At 41.1% G+C, this 26,244-nt stretch overlaps 1 protein-coding gene across 3 annotated transcripts in view; it reads left to right on the forward strand.

Annotated features, from left to right (window-relative positions):
* The first annotated feature begins 4,445 nt into the window (after positions 1-4,445).
* MAP2K1 (mitogen-activated protein kinase kinase 1) overlaps positions 4,446-26,244 on the forward strand; it is a 60,840-nt gene continuing 39,041 nt past the window's right edge. Inside the window, exon 1 of one of the 3 annotated variants that reach the window (XM_014536290.1) lies at positions 4,446-4,504. In XM_014536290.1, coding sequence (XP_014391776.1) covers positions 4,491-4,504 — 14 coding nt within the window. In that variant the 5' untranslated portion in view covers positions 4,446-4,490. Of the gene's footprint in view, positions 4,505-13,818; positions 13,858-15,823; positions 15,861-26,244 lie in introns of those variants that run through there. The other 2 variants (XM_014536291.1, XM_014536292.1) reach the window with 2 other exon arrangements.

A 26,244-nucleotide genomic window follows, 5' to 3' on the forward strand; every position in this document is an offset into this window, starting at 1 on the left:
TTAATTTCTGACTGGTCCTTTTCCATTTTTTTGGCATTCTCACTAAGATCCTTGAAGGTCTCACTAAGTTCCTCGGAAGTTTCTAGAAGATTCTTGAGTAACCTTATAACTGTGGTTTTGAACTCTATATCCAGTATTTTGCTTTCTTCCATTTCTGTCATTTGTGACACGTTTCTTTGTCTCCACGTTTTGGCTGCTTCCCTGTGTTTGTTTCTATGTATTGGGTAGCTGCTAAGTCTCCTTGAGTTGATAGAGTGGCCTTGTGTAGTAGGTGTCCTATAGGACCCAGTGGCTCAGCCTCCCCAATCACCTGAGGTGGATGCTCTTGGTGCACCCCTTTGTGGGCTTTGTGCACAGTCTTGTTGTAGTTGAGCCTTGATTGCTGTTGGTATCACTCGGAGGAATTGACCTCCAAGCCAATTGGCTGGGAGGACCAGCTGTGTCTACAGTGGAAGAGCTGCTGTGCAGGAGACACCCTTATGGGGCAGGACTTGCTTCAGTGGGGCTTTGGTGCTCACTGAGTCTGCCCCTTGAGTGTGTCTCTTATGGATGTGAAGAGTTGTAATCTGGTATGGTCTCACACTGACCACTGGGTACACTGGCTCTTGGATCTCCAAGGAGGTGCAAAGTCAGCCACTGCTTGGGGCCACCTAGCAGGAGCTACAGAGAGATCTGCATATTCCTCCTCTTTGTATGGGGTTTGGAAGTGCCCAGATGAAGCCCAGCTGTGAAGCAAGACAGGCTGTTGCTGGTGTGGCCTTGGGCCTTCTTTTGCTAGCTTTGGGGCTCCCTGACCCAGCTGCAATTTATTTGACAGGTTTTAGGCTGAGAAAGGACAGGCCATTCATATGCAAAAGCTGCTGGGCATAGCTTGGGTGGGGTTGTAAATTGGGTTGGTCGGGGTCTCAGGGAATCTCTAGGGTGGAGCAAACAGTAGTGGCTACCAGTCAGCCCTGCACCAGGGAGGTCCCAGCACAGGAACAATGATCATTGTGAGCACCTCTGTCTGGAAGAAAGCTGCTCCATGTTCCTGCCCGATGCCAGACAGTCCAGTTTATCCCCATATGTGTCTGGGTTCCCCAGAGTCTCTCCCAGCACTGGAGCTCAGAGCAAGCGGGAGCTTGTATCTCCCTCCCGATTAAAAAAGCGGCACACCGGGTGCCAGCCTGTTCCGCGCCTCCGCACCTCTTACCAGTCTCAATGTGCTTTCTTCTTTACCTCTCTAGTTGTAGTACTTCCTCTCAGCCAACTTTCCCGCGGTTCTGGATGATAGTTCTGTATTGTAGTTGTAATTTTGATATGGTTGTGGGAGGCAGCAAGGACAGGTGTTTACCTATGCTGCCATCTTGGTTCTCTTTATTTTATTTTTAATCCTCTCCTGAGAACATGCTTAGAGGAAGAGAGAGAGAAACATCGATGTAAGAAACATTGATTGGTTGCCTTCCGTATGTTCCCCTACCGGGAATTGAACCTGCAACCCAGCTATATGCCCTGCCTGGGAATCGATTCAGCAACCTTTTCATGCACAGGATGATACTCAACCAACTGAGCCACTCTAGCCAAGGCACCCTTTATTCTTAATACTAAATTGCAAATGTTGATAAATCATACAGATTTTGACATTAAACATGCTGTCCATCCTTTAAAACCTAACCCAGTCCTGCATCTAAACAAGCCTTGAGACCTGACTTCCTATTTACAGCAAACACAGGGACAGAGGAACAAGTTAAATGACACCAAGAGGAAACAATCAGACAAATCCAGGATGCGGAACATTCTCCAGGACAACTGATCCAGTCTATTTAAAAAGTCAATGTCATAGGAAAAAAGGGGTGGTTGGGGGATGGGTAGTGGTGCTGTTCTGGAATAGAGACTAAATGGAATGCATGAATCTCAATTGGGTACTGAGTCAAAAAATGAAACAGCGCCGAAACCGGTTTGGCTCAGTGGATAGAGCGTCGGTCTGTGGACTGAAAGGTACCAGGTTCGATTCCGGTCAAGGGCATGTACCTGGGTTGTGGGCACATCCCCAGTAGGAGATGTGCAGGAGGCAGCTGATCGATGTTTCTCTCTCATCGGTGTTTCTGACTCTCTATCTCTCTCCCTTCCTCTCTGTAAAAAATCAATAAAATATATTTTTAAAAAAATGAAACAGCTATAAAATGCATTCTTGGGTCAATTGGGGAAATTTGAATAGAGAGTTATTTTTTTTTAGACATAGTAGTATGATTATGTAGGAGAGTGTTGTGACTAATAGATGATGCATGAAACTTATTTTGAAATGGTTTCAGCAAAAAATACACATAGACACATGGTGGAAAAAGCAAATGGGGCAAATGTTCACAATTATTTAGTTAATTTATGGGTTTCGCTGTTTTTGTCTTTCCATTTTTCTGTATGTTTGGAAAAATTCATAATACATTTTTTTAAAGTACCCAAAGAACAAAATTCATCCTAAGTTTTATGCTCTTTGTATTTTTATTAACAAAAAATTTTTTTTAAAAATTGATTTCAGAGAAGAAAGGAGAGGGAGAGATAGAAACATCAATGATGAGAGAGAATGCCCGCTTCTGGTGATCATGCCCACAATTTGGGCATTTGCCCTGTTCGCACCGCAATCTCCCAGTCCATAGGTTGATGTTCAACCACTTATGCCCTTTTTAATGTTAACTTGCATTTCTCTCCTTTTGAACTATTTGTGTAACATCACATTAAATGCAATATCATTTTTAATCATAACACTTTCTTGATTATTAGGGACCATACCATTTTGGACCCCTGAATCTTATAACACTGTTGATACCAATTAAAATTTTAGTTGAGTGGACAAAGCCAAAATAATGTTTAAGCAAACAAACACAAAACTTCTTTCTAGCTTTAGTCTATATGAATTGATAGTTATTTCCAGCATATCCACAGGAAGCACAGGTCAAGCAATAGTGAATCTTTCTGACATGTTGAGAAAACAAATCCAGAGAACCCACAGGCTGGGAAGAGGAGGTTGAGCCTCAGAAGAAAACTTAGGGTTTTGTTTCTGTTGTTTCCTTGCAGAAGTTGCCAGTTTTGAAAAATCATCCTTGATTCTTACTGACACTTGATTGTGGTTTTACTTTATGTCCTGTGTCCTGGTTCTGTTGCCTGAAAGCCCAGGAGACTGTTTGGAGGCTCACAAACCTGTTTGCAAAGTTAACACCTCCCACAATGAATGGCGTTTTGTTTTAAAGTAACAGGTGTTCTCTGAATCCTGGTGCAAGGCCGACTGCTAAAAATGCTGATCCTGCCTCCAATTTCTTTGGTGTAGATCCCAGGGGCATCGTGCTTTGATGTCAGCAAGGGCGTCAGTTTAAGAAGAGGTTACATGGGAGTTGAACAAAAAGTGCACAAGGATAGAGTGACCTCTTTTTCCCTCACTCCTTCTTTGAACCTGCTTAAGCACAACTTTCAAAAAACTTGAATATATAAATACCTTTTAAAGAAAGAACCTACAGACATTAAGTTTTCCAGTTTAATTTGGTTTTTCCATTATATACATATTTAGATAGTTATGATCAGTTGATGAGTCCCCCCGCCACTCCATTTTTACACAGGGACATAATCCTCATACTTGTTTATTTTTGGCTGAAGAGTAGTATTTGATAGGGTCTGGCTTCACAAATGACACTTTGTTAATTATTTAGGTGGCTTTCAGATTTTATCAATATCAATATTGTTTATTGATATTCTTCTAAATGTTCTGAACCAGTTTATGTTGTTCTGCTTTAGTTTACTTCATACACAGAATCAGAGGCAATGAACCATGTTACCGCTGTTGTTACACATTAATAGAATATGTCCCCAAAAAAGATAGAACTGAAATTTACAATTAATTTCAACTGTTTCCTCAAGATTCAGGAAGTGTTTTGTGTGTGTGTGTGTTTTTTTTTAAGTTTAGTGGTTTTTGATAGTTTAGTAGGCAGTACAAGGGCTCCTTTAAAGGTCAGTCTGCTTTATGTTAATAGTTAGCCAGACTGTATTTTTGAAATGGGATTATTTTTCTTTATTTCATCAATTCAGTTTCATATGTTTTGACTGTTTACTGAATGTAATTCACTATGCTAGAAACTGTAGGTAGGTGAGTAAGGCTGTCTTTGCCTCCAAAGATGTTAAAATCTCACCTAGGAGGAAGAGGTTGCCAGGGGCACAAGAAGGAAACAAATGGCCGCAGAGTAAGAAAGGTGCCCTAAGAGAAGAGGCACAAAGAACATACTGTAGGAGCTCATTGAGAAGAGGAAGACTCACGTCCAGTGGAGGAGATTAGGAGAGCCTTCTTGGAGGAGAGGACATTTGAGCTGGGTCTTGAAGGATGGCTAGGATTTCCATGGGAATGGGGGTGGGGGAAGCATGAAGAGAGAGAAGGATGAGCCACTTCACACAAGTGGGAACGCTTGGGATGGGTGGAGGAGCCGGCAAGTAGTTTAGTGTGACCGGTGCATCAGTGCAGGTCACAGGAGATGAAGCTGGAGAGGTAGGTGGGACGGATTTTTGGTGCTAGCTGGACATTTTGAAAAGTCATGGGCAAACTTTTCTTCCCCTCTGTTTTTTAAAATATGTCTGAATAGTTTTTATTTGCTTTGTATTTTATTTTTTCTTAGTTCATGTCTTTTATTAACCCATACACAATTGCTTGTCTTCTGACTTTGAAGCAATAGGTTAGTGTGCTTTGTATTTTAAAGTTTTATAAATGATGTGGTTACTACATTACCCTGTTGTGATGTTTTCCTTTATGTTGTATTGCTTCAGAAAAAAATTATTTATTTTTCTCTTCAGAAGCATTCCTTTTTTATGGTATAGCTTCCTTTTCTTTATTTAGGCATCTGTTATCTCTTCATAACTAGCAGGAGTATGTGGCTTCATTTTCTTCCAGCTTTTTCTCTCCCTTATATGGTTAACTTTTTGTCCCATGTGGAATTAATGAATTAATGTATTTGACTTGAGGTATGGGGTCTAAGTTAATTTTTCTCCACAATGAGTTCTGGTATCTTACTGGAGTTAATTAAATATGATTTAATTATCCATCTGTTATATTTTCAGTTTACCTTTATTTGGTCTTTGTGGTAATTTGTTCTATTTATAAAATTTCCTTTTAACTCACTCTTATAGTTTTGGTACTTTTTTAATTTGGTAAGGTTAAAGAAAACTTTAAGTTTTCATGGTATACTTTTCATTTATTAATGTTTCCTGTGATGGTGTTATAGTTTCTTCTGAATAATTCTCTTGTGTCCTGAGTTAATATATTTCAGATACTTAACATTTTTGATGCTGTTGTGATTGAACCTTTTAAAATTTGTATTTCCAGCTTAACTATGGTTTGATTTGTATGAGTTGTTTTGCGGCTTTGTTAAATATACTTATTATATCTAGTAATATTTTGATTTGGATATATGTGCATTTCTAGATCTACTAGTGTCATCTGCAAAACATGAATTTTCCCTCTCAACACCTTTTATATTTTATAGCCATCTCATCTTTCATTGCTCTCATTAGCAGTTCTTGTGTCCCAAGGGAACACTAGTAAGTATGATGAAGCTTCCCAAGAACCTTCTGGCCCAGGGACTTTTCTACTCTTTCCAAGGAGCCATGAAAATAGGAAGCAGTGGCCCAGCTTTAGAGAAGTAGAGCCTGTTAGGGCTGGATGGGACCTTACAGATTCTCTAGCCCAGTGCCTTCGTTTATGAGACTAGGGAAACCCTTCTCACGGAAGGGAAGGAACTTCCAGGCAGTTCACACAGCTGGAGTGGAAAGAGGTGGCTGAGTTTTCATTCCCACTCATTTTCTTATGGTGTATATATTACATGTTGTCATTTGGTTTGAAAAATTTTCAAGTTTTTACTCAACACTGAATTTTGGTAACTTTGTCCAATATCCTAAAATTTTTTTTAAAAACTCCTTTTCACATAATAATCTGAAGCTCTGGAGAAGATACCTCTCTATAGTACCACTCTCCTAGGTGTTTGAGGGAAAGGGGAAATAAGGAAATGGGGGAAGAAAAGGGTATTTTAGCCCAAGATCCTTAGTAAGAGGCCTATTTTTAAGCTTCATAATGTCAGTTTTAAAAGCAGTGGTTTTCAAAATAACCGCAGACAAAAATCCCTTAAAATGAATGCCTTTCTGGAATTGACCTATTTTGAGTTTAACTGTTACCAGGAAAAGTTCAGAATCTTTTGAATGCTCTTAAGTGCATTAACTTTTAGACAAAGTGGAACAATTGAGTGAATGAGCCACTTGGGTTCTAGATTCAGGTTAAGTCTTGAAAATTTGGATGATGTAAGAAGGCATGACTAGCCAATCATATTGCTGTATTCACACGTTTGTCTGGATCCAGGTTATGTTTCCTTCATTATTGAGTTATATACAGGTTAGTTTTAAATAATTAAACGAGACCTTCATTATATTTGAGAGTCCAGAGTCAAAATTATTTGTCTTATTTGATTTCATACCATCCTTCAGTAACTGATCCTTCAAGAATGTCTTTATTGGGGGAGGCCTTAGAAGTTAGCATGAATCCAAGCTGACTGTAAACCTTTGTCTAATGGCTTACTCAAATCCAGATTGAAATCCAACTAAAATGCCAGCCTGTATTTCAGTGTACCTCTCCCCTAGCCCCTCTTCTCCATCCCCTCTCCTCCAGTCTGAGGAATGAGGGTGGGCGGAATGGGGGGAGGGGAAGGGAATAAGAGAGCAGCTTAACATTCTAACAGTTATTAATAATAGATAATTTTTTTAATATATATTTTTATTGATTTCAGAGAGGAAGGGAGAGGGAGAGAGAGATAGAAACATCAATGATGAGAGAGAATCATTGATTGGCTGCCTCCTGCACACCCCACACTGGGGATCGAGCCGGCATCCCGGGTATATGCCCTTACTGGGAATCGAACCGGTGACCTCTTGGTTCCTGGGTCGATGCTCAACTGCTGAGCCACACCCGGCTGGGCAGATAATTTATCCTGCTTACCTTGGTCATTTGTGTAAACTTGGTCATTTAAACCATGTAAAGGTTCCATTTACCAAAGGATGGACCAGTGGGATATTTGGAACAAGCCCTTAACACATATTAATTTAGATAAGAGATTTACAACACTTTTACTATTTTAGTGGAACACTCTTTCTAAAACAGTCTCCTGTACCTTGTTTTATTTTGGTAACTAGACTAATGCTGGATTAGACATAAATGTAGTTTGCAGCATTTCTATTTCTGAGTATACTGAACAATTGCAAAAAAAAAAAAAAAAGATAGTCGTAAGCTTTTCTAAATTTTAAAAAGGCCATAAAATATTTATTAGGGGAAGTCAAGGGGAGAGTTGGTGAGGAAAGTACCGGAAACCAGCGACAGGTGCTTTAGTTACATTGAACAAAGTTTCAGCTTGATATGCAATCACAGGGAGGAGTTTTGTGAATTCCTGAATGCTGGTGTGAGCTGGAGGGGACACAGGATAAGCGGAAATCAGCAGTTCCGGAGGCACAGAGGATTTGAGTTACAGAGGGCTCGCCCATAGCTGAGGACCTGGAATAATTCCTGAGCAAATTGCATTCTTGAAAGACAAGGGCTACATCTGTAGGGTAAGCCTGGCTAGTGTGGCTCAGTGGTTGAGCATTGACCCATGAACCAGAAGTCACGGTTCAATTCCCTGGGTTGCTGGCTCGATCCCCAATTGGGGGGCGAGGGGGGGGGGCGTGCAGGGGCAGCCAATCGATGATTCTCATCATTGATGTTTTCATCCCTCTCTCCTTCTCCCTCCCTCTCCAAAATCAATAAAATATGTAGGGTAATAATTAAGTATGGGTCCTAGCTCAGGAAGGAACAGTAGGATGAAGTCAGAAGACATGAAACTTTTATCCCTGAAGGACATAATAACTGGAAAAATAACTACTGTTTATGTAGGGTTTATCTGGTCCATTTATATCATTATCTTGGATTCGCTCTAAAATTCTGCAAGAAAGGTCATACAATTCTATTATACAAAGAAGGAAAATGAAGTTAAGTATTTGTGCAAGGTTATACAAGTAGTAAGTGGTGGAACTAAGTTTAGAACCCGGGTCTGTCCTACTCTTAACACCCAGGCTTTTCCCACCACCCTCCAAAGATTGCATAAAATGTTAGAGGTCTTTTTAGAGCTTCACTCTCCAAAACTGTAGCTAGCCATATGTAGCTATTTAAGTTTAAATTAATTAAAATTAAAGTTTAAAAATCAGTTTCTAAGTTGCACTAGGTGGCCCCATGTGGCTAGTAGCTACTGTATCGGAGAGCACAGATTAGAACATTTCCATCATTGCAGAAAATTCTGTTAGTGCCTAGTACCCTTTTATTAATTTATTTGATTTTTGTTTATTTTGTGAAGGAGAAAATGATGGACAAAGGCAGGAAGTAACTTGCTCATTGTCATATATCTAATTAATCCGGGCCTTTGGACTGGTGGCTTTTCCATTGCTCCACACTCTCCCTTAAAGAAAAATTAACAAAATGGAGATAATGCAAAAGGAGTGACTCCCTGCTCTCACAGCTTTGCCTGGCCTTCAAACTAGGTTCTTCCTAAAGTACAGCCCTGTGTTTTTCTAAGTTCAAAGGGCATGCTTAGATTGGGTTTCCTTGGGGAAATGAAAGATGTTTGTTGGAAAGAAATTCCACGCTTAATATGTGAAACAACACATTGATTCCTCCGGTTCTTTCTCTGCCTTCCTACCAAGCACTTTGAAATTGAACTTGCAGCTGCTAACCATTTGTCTTCCAAACAAGAAGACAACTTCAAAACAGGTCAAATGACAGAGGTATGTATACTTTGAATGCAAGCAGCTGCTTGTTATTTGCTGTTGACTCGAATGGCATTTGTGTTGAGGTCAGATAGATTTAGATTATGACTAAAATTACAATAGATGTCTGACTTGTGTGTTAAGAGGATAAAGATGTATTAACATTGATTTAACTGATATTTAGTATATACTTTATATATACCAGGCACTGGGCTGAGAGATGGGTATAAAGGACTTTTGCTGAAAATTGAAAAAGATGCCATTGTTAATGGGTGAATTGAATGCATTTTAAAATCTTGTCAGAATTTTGTCAGCATTTGCCATCCACATATTTTTCTATTTAGTAAAAGCTGCAGTTTTCATCATAGCTTTGAAGTAAAGTGAAGAATCATGTGCAAATGTCCTTTGAGTAGATGCTATTAAAGACATTTAAATTATACACTCCAGTGTCTAAATGACAGTCTAAAGTATATGTGTGTGCATTTGGGTGATGGGCATGTGGGAACAAAAAGACATTGTGCTGGGGTAATATTTTTAGGAAGACTAAATGTGATGTTTGATTTCATTATAATAGACTCATGGTTTAGAAAGTTGTCTTTCAGAAACTGAGTAATTAAAGTTTTGGGTTTTTTCCTAAAGAAATGTTAAAGTCACATGCATGAATATGCTCAGAGAGATTAAAAACAGAGAAATTAGAATGATGGCAGGGTGTCCAGGAAAGTGCCTGTGTTCCCTTCGAGCACAAAGGCAGGGGTAGAGAGGACTTCAAAGATGGTGGAGACAGCTGGAAGGGATCTGAAGGAGCTCTGACCTCTATCTGGTCTTTCTAACAGATTCTGTAGTGGTGGGGTGGGGCCGAGCACCCAGATGAATCCATGTGTTGTTTTGTAGAGTGGGGTCTAATTTCTAGGAAGTTGGATATAGGCTACGAGAGTTTTGGAGTGGACAGGCCAAATGCAGGATTACCGGAGGACATACTGTTCACGTCTCAGAGTGGTACTTGTTTTGGGTGTTAACAGTGCAGTGAAAAGAGCCCAGCTTCCTGATCAGATTTTGAATGAATGTTTCTGCCTCTCCAAGTGTTTCATTTGAATCCAGAGACTCTCCTCTCTTCCACAGGGATCTGAGAGTCTGCAGGCTTCAGAATGTTCAAGCTGCAGTGCTTTTGAATAACAGTGCCTTGTGTAGAGGAAAAGTGTGTGATCTGAGCTGCTTCCCTGGTGCAACTGTTCACTCACCACATGGCCACTCTGTGCCTGCTGCTTCTCTGCCAAGTGGTGGTAATGGCAGTGCCTTGCTGCCATTCGAGGTTTATGCAGTGAACTTCACATGATCATATGGTTCACCACTGGGCACACATTCAAGCTCCAAGATATTAAGTAGATTAAATTTTATTGTTGAAAGGGATCCTGGAGATCTTTGTTGCTATCCTATCTTTTGGCAGAGAAAAGAACCCAGGGCTACAAAGAAGGGTTAGGGGAAGTTGGCCTCATTACACAGCAGGCTCTATTTTGAATCGTGAGTGTGACTTTTGAGAAAACATAGCCTGAGACAGTGTGGCATAGCGGAAAAGCTTTGGAGTCAGCAGACTTGGGTTTGTTTTTCGACCCTTTCTCTCACAATCTGAGTTATCTTATGCAAATTCTTTCAGATCCTTGGGTTTATTTCCACATTTGTAAAATGGGCATAATAACACCCGCCCAGGATTCATAGACACCACTTTCTAGGATACATAGACACTGTAAACTTTTTATGATTAACAGAACTAATAGTAAGGGCCAATACCAGATTCCCAACGTAGAGTGCCTTATTCTCTATCGGTAAGAAGGAGAGAAAATTCTCACTTCCCAAAGAACTTCTAATGATGGGGTTTTTTTGCCTGTTCTTTATCTACACAGACTTAGAATGGAGACAATGCCGGCCATACTTGCAATTTTGGGGGATGTGCAGGAAGCAAAAGAATTATTTTCAGTGAATAGGAGGCTGCAAATTCAGCTTCCTCCGAGTTTAAAGAGGGTTTCCTGGGTGGTGTGTGTGTGTGTGTGTGTGTGTGTGTGTGTGTGTGTGTAGGAAGGAATAGGGAGGGGTGGTCACTGACATAAAGGGAAGGTAACACACTCTTCCTGTGACTCTAGCCAGATGTTGGGAGTCAGGTCTAGGTAGATTTTGGATTCAACTTCTCCATGGTTCATCCACCCCTCTTTCCCAGTGGGCTCTGGCCTCTGCTCAGACTGCATTTTCTCCTGGGATTCCCTCCTCCATTCTCAGTGCATGTTGAAATCCTAATCTTATGTCAGAGCTTAACTTGTAAGTCACCAATTCTGTAAATCATCACAGACCTCTCCACCCCATTCCAGGCAGTGGTCATCTGCTCTGCCTTTAAGAGCTCTCTGTACATATCCCACTTAAATTGTTTGTGTGACTCTGTCTAGTTGGGCTGGACTTGGGGAAGTCTGGGGCTGGGTCTTATTCATCATTATTTCCAGTGCATAGCATGTTCCTTGGCATCTAGTTTGGTAAAATTTTGTTGAATGACTAACCAAGCCTTGAGATGGCAGTAAAGGCAGAGGGCAGAAAATACTCTGCTCCCAAAATCAAGGCTTTGCTAATCCCTGTGAAGGCTTTGACTTTATTGATGGTTGATTATTTTCAGTTTATAGTATCTTGGCACAAGAGGGTCACAGTGTTGGTGGTAATCATAGTATTTGTTTTGCAAGGCTCTGTATACTGTTCATTGTTTTTACATCCATTTACTTCCTAATTCAACAACATGAGGCATGCGGGATATGTGTTATCTCTACTCTGTAGGTAGGAAACTGATTCTGGTTAAGGGCCTTGTGCAAGTCATACAGACAGCTAAGAATGCCTGTATACTGCCTCTATACTGCCCTTTCTGCCAAGAGCTCCTGCTAGTGCAGAAGAGAGGCTGGCAGTGGCATTCTGTGGTATTCCCTCTGCCCCGTGCCTGGCACAGAAGAAGGCTCAGGGAATGTTTGGGGCCGGAAGGATTGACAAGCCCTTTTTGCATGCTGAGCTGAATACTTATCCTCAACAAATGCCGGGCTCCTTGATAGATATGTGACATCATGGCTGAATATACATGGCACCTGTGGCTTTTCACACTTCCCCCCACGCCTCTCTAGGGACTCGATAGGACAGATGGCCAGAGACATAGGATTCTCAGCTCTGCATCCTCTCTGCAAATCACATTTGGGGAAAAGTTAAGTTTGTGCAGTTAACACAATTTCAGTACCACGGTTTCATACTGCTGGTAGTTGTTTAACACTCTGGATAAATCACACTTCAGCAGAACTCATTTGGGAACAGTTTAATTTCACTGTAGGTGGCTGTGATTCCCACCCACCAGTCCTCCTATAACCCTCCCTCTTCCCAATAAATCTAGGCTGATAAGGTGAATGTAGCACTAAGCCAGGCTATTTCTGGACCCAGGATAGCATTACAATATGTTAATCATCATTTTCACCACCAACACCTTTCATTCTTTCTGCCCTGTGTATAACTGCCTGCTTGTCCTTAAATGCTAGGGATAGATCTTGATAGTTCAACCTGCTGGAAGTATGAAGAGATTAAGACCCAGAGAGGCTAGGCATTTTACTCAGTAAATGCTGCTGAAGGCCTGGATTGAGGTCCAGGGCCCTGACTTTCTAGCTAGGCTCCTATTTTCTGCCCTGCCCTACTGCCTGCTTTTTTATCTGTCTTACCAAAAAGGTAGAATTTAATGTGTGCAGTTTAAAATGAATAAAGGTGACCAGTTCTTTGTTTGTCTGTTTGTTTTATTCAGTTGTTCATTGTTAAAGGCCACCAGCAGCTTTTCTGTTAACCCTTACAGCCTCTCTTTGACATATCTATAATAATAAAAGCATAATATGCTAATTAGACTGGCTGTCCTTCCGGACCTCCTTCCTTCCTTCCGGACAAAGCCACAGCAGGCAGAGGCGGCAGAGGCCCCCGACCACAGCTGCGGTGGGCAGGGGCCAGGGTCAGGCCCTTGCACGAATTTCGTGCATCGGGCCTCTAGTCTTTAATAAGGGCCATTAAAGTCTTGACATGTTTCTATACAGTCAGCTGCAGCCTAGGGGTAACCCTGTGTGAATTTGACTGATAAGATTTAACTTCTAGGTAAAAAAGAAATGGAAGTATAATAAGTATATGTAGAGGAAGAGAACAAGTATTGTTAATTTTTTTTCTTAACAGTGTACCTTTGGATATAAAAATCATCAGATTTTGATGTTTCAAATAAGGCAGGTGTCCAGACTGCTATAGATTATTAAAATGTAACAATAGGTCCAAGTTTGAAGCTTGAAAAAATAATACTTCTCTTTTGTCTTTGAGCTTCAGTGTCCTATGTTCTCTAGCTAATGGGCTTGGGGAGGCTTGGGAGCTAAGCAACTGGGGTGCCATGAATGGTCTCTGGCTCTCTCCTGTTGGGCATGGGCGTACTCTTCGTTCCGGTGCGAACGTTTGGGAGGGACACACATGCCTGGCCAGCCAGAAGGGGCATGATTAACCTGCACTAGGGTGATATCTGTAACAACAAGTCCAGTTGTAACACAGCAGATGATAACAATTCTTTGCACAGGATCTCACAGATAATAGGTGGTCAGTGTTTACTGACTTCTTGATTTTAAAAAATACTCCTTTTCTTTCTTGACTACAAAGATTTCAAGTCTCTTTAATTATGGGGGAAAAGGAGCTAATTATGCCCTGCTCCTCTTCTAGTACCATGACCAATTCCCCCACAGATATAAACTCTGTTCTGGATCTTAGTGTTATAGGAATGATCTGCGGAGGCAGACAGCTGAGGTTGGAGTCCTGGCTTCACCCCTAAGCAAGTTGTGTCAATAGGGCTGGTTATTTAACTTCTTTCACACGTAACTTCCTCATTAGTAAAGTAGAGGTTAATAATACCTAACTTGTAGGGTTGTTTTGAGAATTAAAGGTCTTTCAATACACCTAAATCACTCACACAAGTTCCCAAAAGTTCCCACCTGAACAAAGAATGCACCCACCCCCAACAGAAGAGAGCCAGAGATCATTCATGGCACCCCGGTAAGCATTCAGTAAAATTATTTATGTTTCATTTGGGGTTTCTCCTTCAAGTTTGTTGCCACTGTTTGGGTGTGTAGTTCTTAATTTTTTTTTTTTTGCCTGATTAAGCAAAAGCTGGGCTCGTGGGAGCCCAGATGGGACTAAGAGGTGTGGCTTCTACCTGACTCTGTTGTAGGTAAATTCTTAATTCAGTGCCTGGCATGAAGGAGTTGGGAGTATTATTTGGTCAAGTAGAGAGAGTCTAGTTACTAGACTGTATAAGTATGGTGGTTAGGGATGTCATAAATATACTAGTGGTCCAGGGTAGCGATTTTCAACTTTTTAAAAAAAAATCTCATGGCACACATAAACGAATTACTAAAATTCTGTGGCACGCCAAAATATATATTTTTTGCTGATTCGACACACACAAAAAAAGGGGTATGCTCCAAAGTGACTTTTTATTTTTTTAAATTTTTAAAAAATATATATTTTATTGATTTTTTACAGAGAGGAAGGGAGAGGGCTAGGGAGTTAGAAACATCGATCAGCTGCCTCCTGCACACACCCTACTGGGGATGTGCCCGCAACTCTTTTAGTTGTATTTTTGAAGTGGTTGTTTGCGGCAGCAGTCTCCGGTGTTTACCTATGCCGCCATCTTGGTCTCTCTCGCCAAAGTGACTTTTTAAGAAAACAGGTGCTGCCCTGCCTGGCATGGGCTCAGTGGTTAGAGTGTTGGCCTGCAAATCAAAGAGTCACAGGTTTGATTCCCAGTCAAAGGCATGTACCTGAGTTATCCCTAGGCCCAGTTGGGGCTTGTGCGCGAGGCAACCAATCGATGTGTCTCTTTCACTTTGATGTTTCTCTTTCTCTCTTTTTTCCCCCCCTCCCTCCCTTCCACTCTCTCTAAAAATCAGTGGAAAAAATATCCTTAGGTGAGGATTAACAAAACAAAACAAGAAAACCCAGTGCCTATACTTGTATATAAGGATTTTTGGTACCAAGAATTAACCAATCAGATGCAACCTTATTATGCAACATAATCAATAAGATACAACTCTAAAAATATGACCTATATATTTATGGTTCACAACAGGGCATTCACACCAGATGGCTATTGTGTTGGCTGTGTTTTTTGTTTGTTTGTTTGTTTTTTGACAATCTAAGGGAAAAGAGGTTAGTGGCCCTAAGTAGTCAGATATTGCATGTTTTAAAAATTCTTGCAACCCACCAGTTGAAAATCGCTGGTCTAGGGGCATGAAGGTGTTAAAGCTTCTCTCAGAATAGCCCAAGCAGCTCCTAGGAAATAGCTTCCGTGGCAGGATGTGGCAAACCAGTGCGAAAATGAGAGCCTTTCTCCTTTGGAAGAAGAGGAAGTGGGTGGGGAGAAGTGAAGAGGAAGAGCTTGGTGGACAGATCTTTTTATCTGCTGCTGTAAGAACACGCATCCCTTTTGAATGCCAGGCAGAGCATGTAGAATTTTGACCCAAAGTGACCAAGGTCCAATGGATGCTTAATAATGCTGGTTTTGCAAGTTTTCTTGTTTTTTCTCTACAGCTCAAGTATAATAAACACATTTAATGTGCAGTGGAATATTGTTTTGGTAGATTTTGTTGTAATCTTGATCATTAGTATATTCTTTAATGCTCTTTGAGGACTCACAGTTAATGTGAGGTGTCATCCACAATCACACTCTTTTATAACCAAGAATAAGTTAAAAGAAATGCTTTTTTTTTTTTTTCGAAAAGTGTCTCTTCAGTGTGTGTACCTGCTTTCCTGTTTCAGAACGTATTCTCACCCATTCTCTGACCAGGTGTTCATAACAGTCCTTTGTGATACAGGACAAGAGTCTACTTCTATTTATTTATTTATTTTCCCAGTATTTCAAAGACAGTTTTTGCTTTATTTATACTCTTCCCCTGCTTTTGTGGGACGATCTCAACAAATTTCAGAAGAATCGAGAAGACCAATTTCTACATCATCTGGAGTAATTAATTCCAGTGGTTGGAGTTAATCATGATGAGGTAATTCATGAAGTACACAGTAGAAAAAAAGCAATTGATGAGACTTCATCCGCAGTGGGATTTTTTTAGAGGCATTCTTCTGGCAATGCCTTTCAAAGTTAAACATGGGCTTTAATGGTGGGAAAAATTGTTTGTGAGGTTATCATTAGGTATGGTGTCAATTATGTGCAAGTGGCCCTAGGTATATTTTTGCAGATAGGATATAGGCTTAATAGGTGTATAACATGGGAGACTTAATGACTGTAACAGACCTCAACTCCATTGTTTTTTTAAATACATAAACTATCATATATTTACAAAAATCCATTAGTAAAATAGCATAATATGAAAAATTAATATCATTTTAAAAAATTAACAGGAACATAATGAATATAAAAATGACAATTTGGGAAGAAGTGCACTTCCATTTAATGCAGATGAGGGATGTTCAAGGTAAGACGATCAGTTATCAGCAGAACTCCTGACTTCAGGTTCAGGGTTATTTCTTTGACCAGGTAATGATAGGTTAATTATCTAAAAGATACCTGGGCTTCCAAGGATCTGGAAAGCTGAGCTCAGCAGTTTTTGCACTTCAGATTTCTATATACTCTTTGTCTCAAAAAAGGCAGTAATTCCTGAGTTGTACACCTCTTGACTCCATCCCTATGGAGGTTCCAAATTGGAATTTGTTCACTTATCAAATGTCTGCATCGCATAAGCACATTTTAGGTGATTTGACCCCAAAACTGCATGCTTAAATTGCATCCCAGTCAAATTGTGATATCTTGCATGTATTTTAGATGTTTAAATATAGGGGTGGGGAAAAAGTAGCTTTGTTGTTGTGAGTATGTGAAACATGGAGTTTATTCTTGTATTATTAATTATTATTGTATTGTTTTCCATATGAACAATTGTAAACCTACTTTTGCCCACCCATGTATTAAAACAAGTATTTTTATGGCATTTTTTAGAAGCTAAGATGTCAGGTTGCTCTTTGCTGAGCCTTAACCCTCCTGAGGCATTCTAGGCTGGTGTGCTATGGCCATCTTTTGTTTGTTTGTTTATTTGTTTTACTTAAGATTTTAATTTATTTTTTATTAAGATATAATTGACATATAACACTGTGTGAATTCAAGGTGTACAATGTGTTGATTTGACACTTTTTTCTGTTAATCCTCACATGAGGATATTTTTTTCCATTGCTTTTCAGAGAGAGTGGAAAGGAGGGAAGGAGAGAGAGGAGAGAAAGAGAAACATCAATGTGAGAGAGGCACATCAACTGGTTGCCTCCCGTATGCACCCTGACATGGGGGCAGGGAGCAAACCCAAAATCCAGGTACATGCCCTTGACTGGGAATCGAATCCTTGACCCTTCAGTGTGCCCACTAATGCTCTGACCACTGAGCACAGTGGCCAGGGCTGATTTGACACATTTATGTACTGTAGTAGGATTACCGCCATAGCATTAACTAATGCCTCTATCATGTTGCATAATTATCATTTTTCTTTCGTGGTGAGAACATTTAAGGCTCAGTCTCTTAGCACTTTGAAGTATATAATTCAGTATTGTTGACTATAATCGCTATGCTGTGCATTAGATCTCCAGAGCCTATCAATATCCTAACTGCAAGTTTGTACCTTTTGATCAACATCTCATCAAAACCTAATTTCTTGGCATGGTGTACTGTGCCCTTTATAGTGTACCCCGGCTTACCTGCCAGCCTCAAATGGGCTCTCTTCTGGATGCGTCTACTCTTTGGCCACTTGGAACAGCTTGTAACTTTCAGTACCTTTTTGTTCATGCTGAGGCCCAAGCCGGGGTGCCTTTTTCTCTGCTGCAAAAACTGATATCCTTCAGGTCTAAACTTGGGCATTACATATTCTGACTTTTACTTTCCCTTCCTCATCTTAGATGGAACTGGAGTCTTTTTTTCTGTTCCCATAGCTCACTGTGCCAACCTCTCAGCATTATGATCTACCTTACTCTGCAGTTGTTGCTGTACTTGATAGTATCCTTCCCTGTTTTTCTCTTTTTCATCTCTGTCTCCCTGTCTATTTTACACACATAAACTGAGATTGCCTGGTGAGGGCAGGGACCGCATCTTTCTCATCTACACCTTCCTAGCCTCTAGCATAGATAGTGCCTCTCGCACAGTGGATGCTCCATAATAAATCTGCATTGCATTTCCACAGCTGTCGGCATAAATGGGTGTAAGCCAGATGTCTGCTCAAGTTCCCTATCTCTTGTCCTCTTCTGATCGGGAGCAGTTTTGGAGGTTTACATTCTCATGGTTACTTCTGCTTCTGGGGACTCACGTTTCCCTTTCTGGGGTTTTTCTCTTCTTTTTTGCTCTGTTTTGAACCAGCTTGGAGTTTGGCCCCCTTTCCCTGGTTTCCACCAAACAACAGTAAGAACAAAATATACACAAAGCTATTTGTGTGCGTGGCAGATTGGATTTGAAGTCTGGGGTGGGGAGAATTATTATAGCAATAAAGACAACTTAAAATCTAGTATTAGATATTTTCGGTCTTAAATGACCTATGCCATTCTGCCATGCTGCATCCTTTCTTCCTCTCTTGCTACCTCATAGCCACTTCTAAAACAAGCTCCTCCCATTTTATTCTGCAGCATAATTTAGCTCTCCAGCTCTAACTCTACGTGCTGCTGCTCAGGCCTGCTTCTGCTTATGCCAAGACTCAGGGGCAAGCCCTTCTTAACTATGGACAAGCTTTCTGGTCCTTTGGTAGCCTCTGCTATGAGGTGGTTGGTTAGCACAAACATTCTCTACCCTGCACCTTCTTTCAGAAGACAGAAGCAAGCACTATCAGTTTTGGTTTTAATTAAATTTTGTTTTCTCTGGTTCATGATACTACTTCTGTTAGGTAGGTTTTGACCCTACCAAGCCAACTGCTATTAATTTGAGGGCCCGACTAGCAGTTTTCCACCCACTGGAGTAAGGAGGTGAATTGCCTAGGTGAGCACTTGTATGGATTTCTAGCCTTGATCCTGAGATCAGGACTCCCCGCCCATTGCTAGAGAGTGATCTAGGGAGTGGGATTTTCCCTAGAGATGAGGTTTGTTCACCCGTGTACTTTGGGCAAGGGGAAGGGCCAAACGTGTTGTTTTTGTATTTAAGGGAGGAAACAGTCCTGGGGAATTAAGATGCCTCAATACGGACTAGAATTGGATAGGTTTTGAGTGCTGTGAATCTCTGACTCTATCTTCCTGCCCTTAGCTGTGCTTCTGGGCACTTACTGGGTATTGATCTTTTTGTCCTAGGGACTTGATTTTTCTCATAGTTTTGGATTATGAGGTCTAAGATTATGGTCACATTGCGTCCTCTACCTCTTCCATCTGCATCTTTGATTCACAGAGCAGTATGGGCCATAATTACATAAGGTATTTCTAAAAGGTCGGGTTCTCAAGAACAGGGAATGGGTGGGGTCAAGTACAGCATATTCCTAAGGCCATAGTCAACCAGCGTGTTCTTTCAGGAGTAGCCAGCCGTGCTCATTCTGTGGCCACCACCAGACCCAAGGCTCCCTTTGTTTTTCTGATGGTGACCACATATTTATTGTATTTTCTATCTAGGTTTTCCTTGGTGCTTTCTTCCTTTCAACACTCCCTGCCCTTCCTTTCTATCCTTCTCTCCCTCAGTAGTGCCCTGTTTTTTTATGGCCACCAGAATTTTTATTGCTTTTACAAGTGCTTTTACCTGGGCAGTGTCCTGTCTCTTCCCTTTCTACCCTAATCAAAATATGTCAGCCTTGGATGTTCCTCTGAAGGGAGTTCTTCTTTGAGTAGATTTAATTTGCTATCCTTACAGGAACTTTGACCTTTTAGTAGAACACAATCCTTTACCTCAAAGACATAAGTCACTAATGTGTAAATACCTGGTTTTAGGGATGAGCTGGTCCGGGATTTGTTTGAAGAACATGAACTCTTCAGCAAGGTCCCTGGGTGCTAGTGTCATTTTGGGGCTCACCCTATCTGGTTTTCCAGATGACTTAATAAATTCATAATTCTTTACCCCTTTTGGCCTCATGTGTTCCTCCAGTGACCATAATAGCCCCTATCAAGTAAATGTGACATTCCATTTTGTCCTCTATCTTCTGATTTTTTTCCCCCTCTCCCTTCAAACTCTATTACTTTTCCAATTTTTGTATTTCTAGGAAGACTGATCCTTTAGGAATTAATTCATAGGTGGCTAATGTGAAACAAATTATGACCACTGGGGCAAAAGGAACCGTAGGATGTTGGTTCTTTCAAGTAACAATATGACACCCCCTCTCTGACTCAGGTTGTTGTTTAATATTTAAGAGGAGTCTATGTGAGTGGGTAGTCCTATCACTCCAGAGGTTCCTTTGTGTGTGTGTATGTGTGTGTGTATGGGTGTGTTTTTCAGTGAGTCTGTCTGCGGAAACATTCTGTGGAAGGTAATTTATTTGATTTCAGAAGGCTGTTTGATTCCAAGGGGTAAGTTGATTTTTATTTTTAAGGCTATTTTTATTCTTATTTGTCTCTTTTTAATTAAACTGGTTTTCTTGACTTTTAATTTGTTTATTGTTTGGAAGCCATTGGATCTAAAGTGAAATTAAAGATTACCATCTGTCTTAAATTCTCATTTTTTCCTTTACTTTTGTTTTATTTCTCCAACACTTACTCTTTGCTTATAATATTCTTAATTCTAGTTGTATACCATTGTCTACAGAGTGGACCTTATTAGAATGACCTTTTTCCTTTTGAAAAATTTTTAAATTTTAAATTAAACTTACTGGGGTAACTGGTTAATAACATATAATTTTCAGTTGTACAAGATTATAATTCAACATCTATCTAAAGTTTATGTATTGTTCTACACCAATTCAGGTTTAATTTCCCTATAAAACTTACTCTGATTACTCTAGCATATCCTGAATTACAGAGCCATCTGTCTCCTAGGCACTTTGTGAGAATTAGTGGACCTCTGGGACAATCTTTGTCCCATAGTCTTTTGGGGGGCGGTGGTGAAACCAATTAAAGGCAATAAAAGTAGTATTTAATAAAATTGTACATTTTTTCAAATACTTCTTTATTGCATGAAAATGAAATTGTAGGAATTTCATCAGTAAATTGGGGCTCCTGGTCAGGGCACATGTCTGGGTTGTGGTTTTAAGAGATTAAAGGAGCTCATCCTCATTTAACAGAATACCTGGCACAGAGCAGGTATTTTATTAACATTTGATTTAACTGTCAAATGTTATTCTTAACTAATAATTAGCTGACAGTAGAATAACTATTAAATATTCGTTTAGCACTTTAAATGATTCTTTTTTTTTACATTATACCCCCAGTCTCTATGTTCACTTTTTATTGATCATCACATCATTTCCCTCACTACTTCTCCTCTTTCCCATGTGCATTTAAAAAAAATATTTTTATTGATTTCAGAGAGGATGGGAGAGGGAGAAAGAGATAGAAACATCAATGATGAGAGAGAATTATTGATTGGCTGCCTCCTGCACACCCCCTACTGGGGATCGAGCCCTTGACTGGAATAGAATCCGGGACCCTTCAGTCCACAGGCCGACACTCTATCCATTGAGTCAATCCAACTAGGGCCCCCAAGTACATTTTTAATGGGTGTGGAAATAGGACCAGAAAGGGAGGTAACTTGCCCAAGATCTCACAAATGGGGAGTGGTATAAGATGTGGATCAAGGGGTTGCAGCCTTAGTCTTGGGTGCTGTTACCTCTTAGCTTGGGTCTTTCTGCCTTTACTTTCCTCTTTCTGCCCCAAGAGCATTCCTACTTGTCAAATGCCCCAGGGGAGAGAGAACTTTACAACTCCCTGAGCTCTCTGGTGAGGATAACCACCTGCACTGGGACCCTTTCTTTCCTTCCAGCACAGTGATTGGTTGTCATCTTCTGGTCTTCCCTCTATGCTCTCTCCTGGCAGAGACAGTGCTTGCCAGGCTAGAGCAAGGCTCAGGTTGGTGACAGCTGGCTTGTGTTTGGCATGCAATTATGGCCCATTCCTGTTTAGAGTTTGGCTGTTTGAGGACCCCATTCCTTTGTCTGACACCACCACCCTCCCCCTTCAGTCATTTCTTTAGTTCAGCTTTCCATTTCAGTGACTGTCAGGGTTGGAGGTGGCAGTGTGGGGCCTTGAAAGGAGTCTGTTCTGGCAGTTGGAAGATCTATCACCATTAAGCTGTATGACCTTGTCCTCTCTGGACCTGTTTTCTTTCCTGTAAAATGTGTTGAATCATGTTGTCTTTTTTTTTTTTTAAATATATTTTATTGATTTTTCACAGAGAGGAAGGGAGAGGGATAGAGAGTTAGAAACATCGATGAGAGAGAAACATCGATCAGCTGCCTCCTGCACAGCTGGGGACGTGCCCGCAACCAAGGTACATGCCCTTGCCTGGAATCGAACCTGGGACCTTTGAGTCCGCAGGCCAGCGCTCTATGTTGGGGCCATGTCAGGGCCATGTTGTCTTTAAGGTCCCTGCCGATGCTACTGCTTTTTGATTTAAACTACTGAGCCACAAATAAAGGATTCCAGTTGTGGTAGAGTAATTAGGCTTAGCAGATGGGCAAGATGAGAGGGGAGGAGATACTCTAGCCCATAGGATTTTCTTCTCCCCACCCACTTCCTTGTGCTTCCCTGGTGTTTTTAGAACACAAATGACAACCCTTGTTTTTTTTCATGTTCCTTCTTTTATTCTGTGTTCCCATTTCAAACCTATAATCTCCTTGTATCTCGATGAACTTGTGTAAGACAGCCATGGTGCAGAATTCATGTTACAGTGTGTGGTTTTCTCTCTGCTGTGGTGAACTTGATGGGACCAGAGCTCATCACAGCTGGTCCCTGGAAAGGGCTGTATGTGTGTGTGTCAGAGATTTATTGTGCTGGGCTCCAGTGTCCTTTCTCAATCCCTAGTTCTGTTTGCTGTTTTTCACATAAACCCAAAAATTATGAAGGAGGCAGGTTCTTGCCCTCTGCGTTTTGGAGATTTGTGGTGTAGTTGAGGGGTGAGGGGCCCCTCTCTTTCTGTTTCCTTTGCTTGAAACATTTCACCTTGGAACGGTAGAAATAAGCCGTGTTGAACATCATCAACTCCCTGTGCCAGAGGAAGCAATACTGAATACTGTTAAATTATTGAGTGATTTCTTTATAATAAGTACTGAAAGCCATTTTGATTTCAGAATTTTCTTTTCGTCTTCAGAAAAAATCTTGTCTTTCACTCTATGAAACAGTTTTTAAAGACTTTTAGAGGATTTTAAGAATTATTAAAGGAAAGGCAGTATTTCTGGATCCTGCTATTGCTGCCTTGGTTCCTGCTCCTTATCCTCCAACCTACCCCCACCTGTCCTAACAGTGGTGTAGAAATGTGTCAAAACTCCAGTGTTTCTTCCCATTAGTTTTCTATTTTGATCCTCTGCTGCTGATGTAAGCATAGAGTTGTTACTCTCTTTTGCAGAAGAGAAAATGGAGATGCGACAAGGTTAAATGACTTGTGCACCCAGCCAGTTGATGACCACCTGTGGGATAAGGATCCAGGATCCCAGATTACTAATGACTTGTTTATCTGGCAGCACTATCCCACCCCTGGTCATTAGGAGGGTCTTGTCACCACGGTTTACAATACAGTCTTTGCGTGTCTCTCCCGTGCTTCACCTTCTGAAAGCACAAAGGAGTCAGTTCCTTGTTGGAAGGTTAGGTGGTTAGACAGTACAGCATAGGAGGTAGAAGAGGGAGGAAGGTGGCACAATGCCCAGATTTAGTTTTCTTTTCCTGAAGGTGGGGGAATTACTTATTTCTACAGAGAATTGGGAAAATGAACAGTCAGCATTCTCCCCCCCACCACCTTTTTTTTTTTTAAAACCAAGTGGGTGGTGTCCCATAGTGGGACAAAAGTGTAATGAACACTGTAATGAGAAGGTATCTTAAGACTGACAAAACAAGCAGGCAACTCCATAGAATGTAACAGGATTTATGATAGGGTAATTTACTTACAGGAAGATTGGGTCAGAATGCAGATTATTCTCCCCTAACAGACCCTAGTTACAATACTTTATTTTTTTTTGGCAGTTTTATAACTATTGGACAATCGGCGGTTAGTTCTCGTCCACATTAACTGTCTGTAGATTTTTAAAAGTAGTGACAGGCACATAGATGACTAATGTATAGAGCTTGTTTGGTGAATCTTCATCCTCATTACATTTTCTGGACAAACATACCTGGATACGATATGGGACATTCCTTGTTCCTTTGGCCCAGACAGCTTTGTTCAGCCCAGTGTCAATGCGCATGTCGGGAATCCCCATCTCTTCATGGCAAATTTCCGGGTCTCCTTGAGTGCCCGAGGGGCAAGCTTGTTGAAACCCATGCCGAGGATGCGCTTGTGGATGTTGATGGTGTGCCCCTGGTCACCACCTTGTTGATGGTGGAGCAGCCCTTCTTCTCGCCACCCTTCGTTTTTTCTTTTCTTTTTTAAAAAACCTTTATTCAGATTATTACTGATGTTCCTCCTTTTTCCCCCCATAGCTCCCCTCCACCCAGTTCCCACCCTACTCCAGTCCTTCCCCACCCCCACTGACCTTGTCCATAGGTGTAAGCTCTTTATCCAATCTCTTCCCGCACCCCCCACATCTCCTTCCCCCCAAGAATTGTCAGTCTGCTCCCTTTCCATGCCCCTGATTCTATTACATTCACCAGTCTGTTCTGTTCATCAGGTTTTTTATTCATTTGATTTTTAGGTTCACTTGTTGATAGATATGTATTTCTTGTCACTTTGTTGTTCATAGATTTTTATCTTTACCTTTTTCTTCTTCTTCCTCTTCTTAGAGAATACCCTTCAGCATTTCATATAATACTGGTTTGGTGGTGATTAACTCCTTTAGCTTTTTCTTATCTGTGAAGCTCTATATCTGACCTTCAATTGTAAATGATAGCTTTGCTGGGTAGAATAATCTTGGTTGTAGGTTCTTGCTATTCATCATTTTGTATATTTCTTGCCACTCCCTTGTGGCCTGCATAAGTTCTGTTGAGAAATCAGCTGACAGTCGTATGGGCACTCCCTTGTAGGTAACTGACTTTTTTTTCTCTTGCTGCTTTTAAGATTCTCTCTTTGTCTTTTGCCCTTGGCATTTTAATTATGATGTGTCTTGGTGTGGTCCTCTTTGGATTCCTCTTGTTTGGGGTTCTCTATGCTTCCTGGACTTGTAAGTCAATTTTTTTCACCAGGTAGGGGAAGTGTTCTGTCATTATTTCTTCAAATAGGTTTTCAATATCTTGCTCTCTCTCTTCTTCTGGCACCCCCATAATTCAGATGTTGGTATGCTTGAAGTTGTCCCAGAGGCTCCCTACATTATCTTCATATTTTTGGATTCATTTTTCTTTTTGCTTCTTCGTATTTCAAATTTTTGACTTGATTCTTGGGATCCTCTGGTCTGCTGTTGGATCTCTGTATATTATTCTTTATTCCAGTCAGTGTATGCTTAATTTCTGATTGGTCCTTTTTCATATCCTTGAGGGTCTCACTAAATTTCTCGGAGGTTTCTAGAAGATTCTTGAGTAACCTTATAACCGTGGTTTTGAACTCTATATCCAGTAGTTTGCTTTCATCCATTTCTTTCATTTGTGACTTGTTTCTTTGTCTCCACATTTTGGCTGCTTCCCTGTGTTTGCTTCTATGTACTGGGTAACTGCTAAGTCTCCTTGAGTTGATAGAGTGGCCTTGTGTGGTAGGTGTCATAGGACCCAGTGGCTCAGCCTCCCCAGTCACCTGAGGTTGACACTCTTGGTGCACCCCTTTGTGGGCTGAGTGCACAGTCTTGTTGTAGTTGAGCCTTGATTGCTGTTGGTATCACTCGGAGCAATTGACCTCCAGGTCAATTGGCTGTGAGAATCAGCTGTGTCTACACTGGAAGATCTGTTGCGCAGGAGACACCCTTACGGGGCAGGACTTGCTTCAGTGGGACTTTGGTGCTCACTGAGTCTGCCCCTTGAGTGTGTCTCTTATGGATCTGAAGAGTTGTAATCTGGTATGGTCTCACTCTGACCACTGGGTACACTGGCTCTTGGATCTCCAAGGATGGGCAAGGTCAGCCACTGTCTGGGGCCGCCCAGCAGGAGCTACAGAGAGATCTGCATATTCCTCCTCTTTGTATGGGGTTTGGAAGTGCCCAGATGAGGCTGAGCTGTGAAGTAAGGCAGGCTGCTGCCACCGGCCTTGGGCCTTCTTTTGGAAGCTCTGGGGCTCTCAGACCCAGCTGCAATTTGGCAGGTTTTAGGTGGAGAAAGGACAGGCCATTCATATGCAAAAGCTGCTGGGCACAGCTTGGGTGGGGTTGTAAATTGGGAGGGGCGGAGTCTCTGGGAATCACCAGGGCGGAGCAAACAGCAACGGCTGCCAAT

This window comes from Myotis brandtii, unplaced genomic scaffold, assembly GCF_000412655.1.
Source record: "Myotis brandtii unplaced genomic scaffold, ASM41265v1 scaffold160, whole genome shotgun sequence".
Taxonomy (NCBI): Eukaryota; Metazoa; Chordata; class Mammalia; order Chiroptera; family Vespertilionidae; genus Myotis; species Myotis brandtii.